The sequence below is a fragment of the Condylostylus longicornis genome, unplaced genomic scaffold, assembly GCF_029603195.1.
Source record: "Condylostylus longicornis isolate FDR11 unplaced genomic scaffold, ASM2960319v2 ptg000040l, whole genome shotgun sequence".
In the NCBI taxonomy this organism is placed as follows: domain Eukaryota; kingdom Metazoa; phylum Arthropoda; class Insecta; order Diptera; family Dolichopodidae; genus Condylostylus; species Condylostylus longicornis.
The window spans coordinates 6,615,417-6,625,729 of record NW_026578009.1 but is presented as its reverse complement, the minus strand read 5'-3'; the positions used below and the strand labels follow the sequence as shown (position 1 = coordinate 6,625,729).

Sequence of the window (10,313 nt, the reverse complement as noted above, 5' to 3'; positions counted from 1 at the left end):
ATTTACGCGCAATACAAAAAGTACGCATATTACAAAATTTATTTTTCTACGATTTTGATTAGCGTAAACCCCGTTTAATAACCTTTGATTCAATAACCGTTTTAATAAGTTATCCGTTTTAATATGTAATGTTAAAATATCGTCGGCATAAACATTAGCTAATGATTAATAAAAATCCAACGATTTACACTCATGGTAAATAATTGTAAAATGAACGAGGTCAACACAAGCAAAAATATTGTATTTAATCGTTCACTATTAACTAAGAAAAGCTAAATATAATAAAAACCTAAATGTAATCAAATTTTTTCGTATGTACGGTATATACCTACATACTTTGAAATATTGATTTCGTTCAATTAATTCACATATAACATAATCTTAACTTAAAAATCTTTCTTGGACTACAAAACAATAAATTTTCGCAGCTTAATTAATAACTAAAAAGGCTATAATAACTTTTTCAAGTAAAACAAAAAAAGGTGGCTTATTAATATTATTTAAAATCGAAAAAGAAACTGCAAATCTTCCTTTGAAAATAATCCAGATAATAGTATATGCTTATATTTAATAATCCTTTTTACAATGACATTAGGTTTAGTTTTCGTAATATGCCAGAATTATTTTTTAATTAATATTTAAAAATTTAATCAATCAATTCTACATTATGCAAAAACAATTTTTTTCAACAAATTGGACACATTTTGTTAGATAGATACACATATCATATTTCATAAAACATTTTATATACCTTTCGTGAGCCACCATCAATTGGAATACTTTAATTAAAAAAAATCTCCATTTAAATTTTATTTTTACGAGAGAACATTCATTTAGTAATTGAAGATGCGTTAGTAAGTGATCTTACATATCATGACATTACCTATAGATTCATAACTTCAAACATTGTACATAATTTCATGTTTTATTTTTAGATTATCTTCAAGAAATCATTACTGCTCCAATTCTAAAATTATCCGATAAAACAACAGCTGCATTAAAAGAAGCCCAGGCTTTAAAAGAAGAACTCAATTCCTCAATGCTAATTGAATCAAACATTTTAAAACATACTGATAAACCTTCCAACATTTTATCTGAAAATTTAGAAAATGATACATCAGAAGTTCGGAACGAAGTACAATATATAGAAGATGAAAAAAATCATGAAAAACATTTAAAAAAAGAAAAATCTGTTGAAGATTGTATAGATTGTATGAAAAATGATGCTTCGGAAATTATCAAAGAAGTTGTGGAATATGCTGAGCAAGTGGTTAACGATCCAAATATTCTAAAAGAAAATATAAAAAATAATTTTTCAACAGAAAACGCAACAAACAGAAATTTAGATGAAAATGAAAAAATTAAAAAATTGATGAAAAAGCCTTCAATAACTTTATTTGAAGAAAACGGTACAGAAAATTTTATTATCGAATTGAAAAAAGAAGCAACTCAAACGGTCAAAGATGTATGTGAATATGCGCAAAAGACAATTAATAAGAATTCAGATGAACCATTTCAATTAGCTCCAAAAAATGATAAAAATATAAATGGAGTTAATCTGGAAACTGAAGAAATTTCACGAGAATTCGAAACTAATTTATCAGCAATAAAAACTCCTCAAAAGAATAGTTTAAATATTCGACCAAATAGAATTTCAGAAATAACACCTCCAACTCAACTACAACAACATGTATATAGACGAGCGTTTAGTACTCAATCGGTTGAAAATGATGCAGAAGAAAATCAAGAATCAAATAATGATAAAGTTTTTAATGAAATATTTTCAGCAGTTCAAGTTGCCCAAGAAAAATCAAAATCAACGGATAACATATTAGAAAACGATAAAATAAATCATGGACTACCCCCAAGGCCATCCAGAAACTCTGAAATCAATAAACCAAGTTTAATAAACTCTGAAAAAATTTTACGTCGCTGCTTAAGCACTCAATCATATCTAACCCCCAACTTAATTGAAAAAATTGCATTACAAGCTAATATTTTATCGATGCCAGACCCAGAAGATATGGGAACAAACGATGGAAGCTCTTTGGTTTCACCAAATTATCGTCTTGATTCAAAAAGGTCTGTTATAAATTCACAATCATCTTTGAACAGTGAAAAGTCAACTGATTCTGATATAAAAAATATGAAAAGTACTCCTGTTCCACCATTGCCACCGAAAAAACCAGTTAAAGAAGAAATTAATAGAGTAATGAATGAGGAAAACAAATTTTTAATTGCACCACAAATTAATCAAAAAAGTACTAAAATGGAAATATCAACATTACCTTTACAAACAAAGGAACAAAAAATCACTGCTCCTGCAATTGTTGTAAGATCACCAATAACAACAAGATCACCTAGTCCAGCAAGGCCATCAAGAATTCCTGAATTGCCAAAAAGTAAATTAACTAAGAGATTAAGTCGTTCCACATCAAAGCAATCTAATCCAGATTTAACAGACATTAAAAAATCTCAAGAGTTATCTGAAACCTTGAAAAAATTTTTAAATGAAAAAGATTTAAAACCACAAGAAATTTTAGATTTAATTGAATTTGAATTTGGTGACGATATGTTTTTTGAACTTCTATCAGACAATGATAAGAAAATTATTAACGAACTTAAAAAATCGGTTCAAAAACAACAAATACAAAAATCGTCACCACCACCTTCATATAATGCTAAACCACCGCAAAAATCACCCCCATCAAGATCTGCCTCACGAGAACAACTTATTAGACAAAACTCTCAAAGTAGTGATTCATCATCTTCAAAAAAATCACCAGATCGTTTAAAATCATCAAGAATCCCAATTCTTAAAAATAATAAAATAAATGAATTACAAAATAATAATTCAGAATTTCGTCGCCATAGTATTGATGATTTAGATTCATGGTTTAATCCAATAAAAAATAATTTATCTCGAAAACGTGATAATAGTTTGCAATATGATTACAATTTCGATGAAAATTCAATGAACTCTTCGTTAACTGAACAAAATATTGCCATAAAACAATTTTTAGATAAAAAAACTAAATCTTCTAATGATTTAAGCAAATCTTCAATTCCATATAAAATGACCGCGATAAATTTTGACCAGCCTCAACAAAATGAACAATTTATTGAACAGAATGATCATTCCGCTTTATTAAAATATTTAGAAAATAAAAACTAGAATTAATTATATTAATTTTAATAATTGTTTGCAAAAAAAAAAAAAAAACACTATAATAATGTTAATAAGAAATATTAAAATTTTTTTTTTTATGTAAAAATGTTAAATTTGTTACATAATATATAACTAAAATACTTAATAAAAACGTAATTATATAGAATAAAATTATTTTAGAAACATATATCTACATGGTATATAAAATGTAGGAAAATATATGTAAGAGTTTTGTTAAATTAATTAAAATTGTTAAATTTAGTAAAATAATCTTTAATTTCAAGGTGCTTAAATATCCATACAAAAATATACATATACAATATATTTATACTTTACAAAAAAAAAAATTTGCTTTTTAATTTAGATAAAAGCACTCAGTTTCCACTCTAATTAAAAGATGAATTGTGTAGAAAACAATATTAGTGTATTGTGATCTAGAAATGATATGTAAATGTTATTTAAGAAAACAAAATTGGCATTGAGCAAATTCTTTGTTAATTTATGAATGATTAGTAAAACCTAATTAATCATAACCAAAATTGCAATAATCAGTTTTAGTCACTGGTTTGATAATTATCACTTATGATACTGCGATTTTGAAGTGAATTCAATTTTTAACTCTTAATATAATCTTAGCAAACTATAAAAACTTTGTAACGAATTTGCAATCACATATTGAGCCAATTAAGTTGACTAACAAAACATATCGGAAAAAGATTTTTAAAAAATTTTACAAAGTTTGTATGTATTACATAAAATTAAATGGAAAAAACACAATTAGACTGTTCAAAAAGAGGAAAACACAAATTTCTTGCACATTTCATCTTTTTTAATTACTTTTTTTTGGTCAGGGAACTCATCAGTGGATGATACACCCATAACCCCCATATTGAGCCAGAAAACCCCCAAGAAATTGAGCCAAGTTGCAATACTTATAAATAAAAAAAAAAAACTTTTTTTTGTAAGATCTATAAAATATTATTTCAAAAGTTATAAAGAAAAATACGCGTAATAAGCAAAAAAATTAATTCTTTATGTCTTCTTACTTTTCTCAGTTCTCAGTATTTTTTTTTTAATTTATCCATTACGAATATGGGAAAAAATAGTAGAGCAACTAACTTGTTTTGAGTCAATGAGTCATTGAAAGATTGTAAATTAAATTTAAGCAAAAACTTTAAATATTTTTATACATAAAAACGAATGGTAAGAAATATGAGTTTGAAAATAAAAATAATTATTAATATTTTGCATTTGTTTACTTATGAAGATTAAGTTTATTAAAAAAATTATATTATTATAATTTGTTTTCAATGGAAAATAAAAATGTAAACAATTGGTTTTACTTTTTAATTTGTTTAACTAGCGCTAACATACATTGGTAAAGTAAAAAGTTTCTTAATTAAATCACGATCAAATTAATTTCTTGTTTATCTATAATTTTCCGTATAATAACCTCTATACAATTTGAAAACGTTTAAAATACACACATGTAACTTTTTTGTCCTAGTCTCGGGTTAACTTTAGCACTAATTCATTTATTTTTAATTTCATTTGTTTAACGCCACCATCCTTCGCCTGCATTTTCATAATTTTGTCCGTTTTCACGTTCACGATCTCTTTCAATTTCAGTTGGTCTATATTTTTCTTCATCTTCATTTTCATATTTGATAGAAGTTTGTTGATAATTAATTTGCGCCGAATAATCAGGATAATCTAAAAATATATTAAAATTTGAAAAATATAGTAATGTTAGATAATACGATATAATAAGATTATAAATCTTTCAATTAACAAATTTAATTGAGAAAATTAAATGTTTGAGTTGTATACTACCACATAAAAGGTATTTGTAAATAGTGGTCCTGTGAACTCTATTTAAAAATAAATGATATAGCGATTTCTTTTTAATAAAATTTGAATAAAATTTTGCTTCAAACTATACAGAAATTGTATATAACATGTAACTTATATATTTTTAAAAAATCTATCGCATTTTAAAATAGTATTTAAAAAAAATTAAAAATTACATACCGTCAATTGGTTCTTCTTTAATTTTAATATCACCCTCACGGAATTCTGGTTTTCTTTCTTTCTTTTCCCGATCTCTGTCTCCACGATCTCTATCACGTTTTTCACGTTTCTTTTCAGAACGGTCGCGATCTCTATCGCGATCTCTCTCACGTGATTTAGAACGTTTCTTTTTCTTGTCCTTTTCTCTTTCACGTTCTCGTCTTTCTCTCCTTTCATAGTCTTCATCCCGATCTCTGCTTCTTCGTTTTATTCTTCTCTCTCTTGATCTACTTCGATGACGAGATCTTTCACGTTCTCTTCGATCAATTCTATCCCTGGATCTTGATCTACGCCGTTCAAATCCTTATGAAGGCATGAATGAAATAAAAAATATAAGATGACTATATTTAAAAAAAATATTCATAAACACTTACTGTCACGATCTCTCTCTCTTCTATCTTCCCGTTCTCTTTCGAGGCGATATCTTTCACGTTCCCTTTCGTTGTCTTCTCTACCAGAGTGTTTAATATTCACGTCAGCACCACCTCTACGTGTACCACCAAGTCCACCACCTAAATTAATAAAACATGTTTTTAAAAATGTTAATGTATTATTACGTATGCATGTTCGTTTACCTAATCTGCGAGGGAGCCAACCTTTAACTGTACGAGCTCTTTCAACATCAACCAAAACACGTTTACCATCAATTTTTTTGCCATCTGCATGTTTATAAGCAGCTGAAAAATTATACATAAAAATCAAGCATAATTAAAATATATTGACTATTTTGTCTATTAATAATATAACCGACAGAATAATTTTTATGGAAGAGCAAATAGCAATCAAAATTTTGAGTCTCATAATTCAAATCTTTTCAAGATTTCTTGGCAGTGAGATTCAAAAAAAAAAATTGTTTTGTTATGACAGCTTATCTAGAATCACTAAAATTTTTTTTAGTAAATTTTAAATAAAAAGGTATTACACTGGAAAATCCAAAAAGCTCGATGTATTATTAAGTTAAATAAGAAAACAGAGCTCTTCAAGTATTATGTGACATGAATACATGATTAAGTAAAATACATAATTGTATTGGAAATAAATATTCTCATTGAATTCTCACATATAAAGTAACGTTCATACATTGGGATATCTTCATAAATAAATTTTTTCATTTGATTGCTATTATTTTTAAAAATAAAAGAAATCCTATGGATTCAAAAACAAAAGGAAAATTGCTATTTCACATTCCAGTAAGCCCACTACTGTAGTAACTTCTTCCGAACCGATATTTTAACAAAAAAAAGATTGTTTGTATTAAAAATATAAAAATATACCTACGCTTTCACCAATTCAATGGCAGTTTAAAAAAAGAAAACATTATACCTACCCCGATCTTACTTACGGGAGAAGGCACTGACAACAATGTTTAAAAATTGAACTTATTTTGTTATATGTATATTTTCCTCCAATTAGTTAAGTGAAGGGAAGCCAAAATTTTATATTAAATTTTTATGTACATTTTCACATTGAAACTCTTTCAGGACATTACCTGGTGCGCTTTAATACTTACGTATATGCGCAAAAAATACCATTATTTACAAAATAAGTAACCAAAAAAATATATTATATATTCTTTTAAATTAAACTTACAGAATACCTTCAAATACCTTTTCGATTCCATTAGATTTTTATAATTAATAGCTATTACATATTTCAAATATGAATCAATTAAATTTTACCCTTTTCATCGAAATTTTATTTCAAAATTACCAAATATTATATTATGTTAAATTAAAACCTCAGAGGGTCGAAAATATTGTATTATTACCATTTATACTTATGTACCCGCAATCAAGTTTTTCATTAAATACCACTTCTACTTAATAAACATATAAAGTTTAAAACCTAATGTTATTAATATTTTATGTAAGTATAACCACTTGTATGTATGGTGTTTCTTACCAAACACATACAAACCTATTGAACCTTTTTCAACTGAATTACCCTTTTCAATAATTTTTATATACCTATTTACTTTTATAGCAAAACATCTGGGATTTTAATGATTTTGATACTATTTAGAAGCAACAACAGTTGATTTTTTGGCAGGTTTATCATTCAGTTGTGGCAAAATACTGTATTGGAACAAGAACAGAAACGCGAATTAGTGTAATATAAAGTACCAATATTAAATTAACTTATAATTTTTTAATTTCAACTTAATTAAAATAAAATGTTACTTTAATTTTAAACAAAATCTGAAAAATACAAAGTTACGTTGTACCATTTATTTAATAAAATTGTTCAAGGATTGTTTGAATATGTATGTATATGTAATTGCAATTTAATATTTAATCATTTTTACGTTTGATTTATAAAATATATGTAGCACGTAATAACAAAAAAACTAAAATTTCTTAAAATAAAATTCCTACTTGAACAATTTTATTATGAATTCTCAAACATTCTTGAACATAGATCAGATTTTGCTCTTAAATTATTAATACTTACAATGCATGTCCCTTTCATGTTCATATTCGATAAAAGCGTAACCTCTTGGTTTTCCAGTTTCAGAATTTTGAATCATAATAATCTAAAAGTTACAAAAAAAAAATAAAAAGACCACGATCACGATCGAATAATTCAACTGCAACATATTTTGTATTTTTCAAGTGAAAGTAAGTACAAATCATATAGCGAAGAAAATTATTGAACATTATGAACTTTTCAAAAATATGCTTGCTTACCTTTTTAATAGGTCCATATACTTCGAATTCACGACGTAATTTTGATTCAGATGTGTCATAATTCTGCAAAATAACGAAACATAGAACAAAAAAAAAGTAAGCCATTTTGATACACGACCGGTTTCCATTTAAAAAGACTTACAATTCTAGCAACAAATAAGGTTTTAAAAGGATCTTCTGTTGCTTCTCCAACTTGATTTGGATCCCACATTGCAATTTCTCGTTCAAGCTTATATGCTACCTGTTCGGCTTTTTCTCTACGCCTCCTTTCCAAACGCTCTTCTCGAGTTTCGACCCTCGTCGGAGGAGGGGTATCTTTGGGATCCTAAATTTTCATTTAATTCAAATTTTTTATAAAAAATTATTCACTTATTACCTCAAATTCATTTGCAAACGCTCCGATACCTATATATCCACGAGACTTTTTTTCATGAGGTAATTTATCTGTTGGTGGCAAGTAAGGAATTGGATCCCTAGGTGCAAAAAGTGCCAATAAATTCGGCGGAAGATATTGAGTCATATTTAAAAAACTAATTTAATTTGAATTAAGTCTTTCTACTTTTTTAAAATTTCAATATTGCCTTTAATTAATATATTTTTTATTCTTTAGCCTTCATGGCGTCAAGCCCAAATGACAATTGGCAAATGACAATGACATTAGCTTATTCTTATGCAGGAAAGTAGGGGTTTACCATTTTGTTTTGACAACACGGTAATACAATGTATCCATCTGAATATTACATATAATATTCGAAAAGTAAAATACGATGGCGTTTGAATCGATAATGTTAATATGAATTAAGAAATTTTAAGCAGTACTATAATTTTCTTGTTAATTGAGTAGAAAATTATAAAAAAAAAAAAAAATTTATTTCACGTATGTATTCAAATGTACACCATAACCACCCCTCGGCAACAGCACTAGATATTAATTTCCAATTCCAACCATACGATATTGCAAGTAAAAAATTAATTTAATTGTTTTACCTTGTATAAAACAAGTCTCAATTACAATTTTATGACAATAAATAGAGATATAATTTTGATTACGGCTTCCATGTAAGTCTGCACTTTAAATTTCTAAGAACTGTCAATTATGTAACATAAAAATTTGATAGCAAAATGGGAAAGTTGGAAGAGTAATAATATGCAACAACATCATATCTGCTAAAAGTACCGTACTTGTACCCAGTTTCGATGTTAAAGTCTAAAAACATTATCAATGCGATGAACGGTAATAGCAGCCGGCAAAATAAACTATTCAGTATTTTGCCTATAATGCACACACGTGGGAACATATGATTTAAAAAAAACCGCTAGCTTAAATAGCATTACGTTATTTTACAGGCGTCGGTTAAATTCGCATTAGTAATTTTGCTTTAATCCGGTCAGTTTTATTTTTATTATTATGTGCATTCTATATGAATTTTGATATTAATTCTGTTTTTACCCCAAAGTTGGACATAGAACAAGACGATTTTCGCAACGAAACGACAAAATGCATATAGAAAAGAATGCACGTGTTAAAATAGGACTAGTAAGAATTAAGTGAAATTAGCGCTACTACGGTGAAATAGCTTAAATTTCTATTTTACCACTGGCGGTATTTTTTAGCGTTATTTATTTTCATTTATGTACGACATTTTTCTCAAAATATGTTTCAATTTATTTTGCCGTTCCGATCTTGTTATTAACAACGTTCTCTGTTTGTTTTCACGGTAACTGTGTTGAATTTTTCACTTTTAATAATAAAAGTATTCAATTTAGACTGGCAGCAAAAAAAACTTTCAACACAAAAACGAAAAATTCTTGAGTTCCCACTTTTACTTGCTTCGCCATCACTTTATCTTCAAAAGATATTTTTCCTAAAGTAAGTACCATCCTGCAGTTTTCCTTTTGTGTTGATTCTTCTGGAACTATATATTTGATTTATTAAAAAGTTTTAATCAGCTCCAAATTTTCATGTTATATCGTAACATTCTTTTAAGGAATGTGTTCTAACAATAGTTAGAACTGTAAAATAATGTAGTTTTTAAAACCATATAAATTCCCAAATCGTAACTTTTTACGGAAATTTCATGAGAGATAAAAGGAAAGGTAGACTCAACTGCCAATCTTAATCCACTAAATTTTCACCTTTCATAATCTTTACTCGGCAGGGTTGAAAGTTTATAGGTTTTTAGATTTTGAAGTTTTTCAATAAAAATGTCATTTAGAAAATCAAAAACACAAAATATAAATGTCATTGTAATGTCATATTAGTAGTTAGTTAATTGAGTGTGGCTGCGAATTTTTTCCTAATCGAGTCGTTTTTATAAAAATAAATCCGCGTTTCTACTTTTTTCTATTTACAAAAATATTTTTAGGGATATTTTTTGATTCAGGGA

The 10,313-nt window shown here is 27.0% G+C and overlaps 2 protein-coding genes across 2 annotated transcripts in view; one reads left to right on the top strand and one right to left on the bottom strand.

The window, feature by feature from the left end:
* Positions 1-3,463, top strand: part of LOC129609578 (arrestin domain-containing protein F-like) — a 57,694-nt gene extending 54,231 nt beyond the window's left edge. The window contains exon 6 of the mRNA XM_055521577.1: positions 936-3,463. Within this exon, the coding sequence (XP_055377552.1) occupies positions 936-3,175 (2,240 nt within the window). The 3' untranslated portion in view covers positions 3,176-3,463. The remainder of the gene's footprint in view (positions 1-935) is intronic.
* Positions 3,464-4,418: 955 nt separating this feature from the next.
* On the bottom strand, positions 4,419-8,557 carry LOC129609549 (U1 small nuclear ribonucleoprotein 70 kDa). Its single transcript, XM_055521526.1, has 8 exons — positions 8,303-8,557; positions 8,069-8,251; positions 7,927-7,989; positions 7,691-7,772; positions 5,815-5,916; positions 5,614-5,751; positions 5,201-5,542; positions 4,419-4,882 (listed from the first exon to the last, which is right to left on the bottom strand). Exons 1-8 carry the CDS (start codon positions 8,444-8,446, stop codon positions 4,725-4,727), a joined length of 1,212 nt encoding a protein of 403 aa, XP_055377501.1. The 5' UTR covers positions 8,447-8,557; the 3' UTR covers positions 4,419-4,724.
* Positions 8,558-10,313: the final 1,756 nt, after the last annotated feature.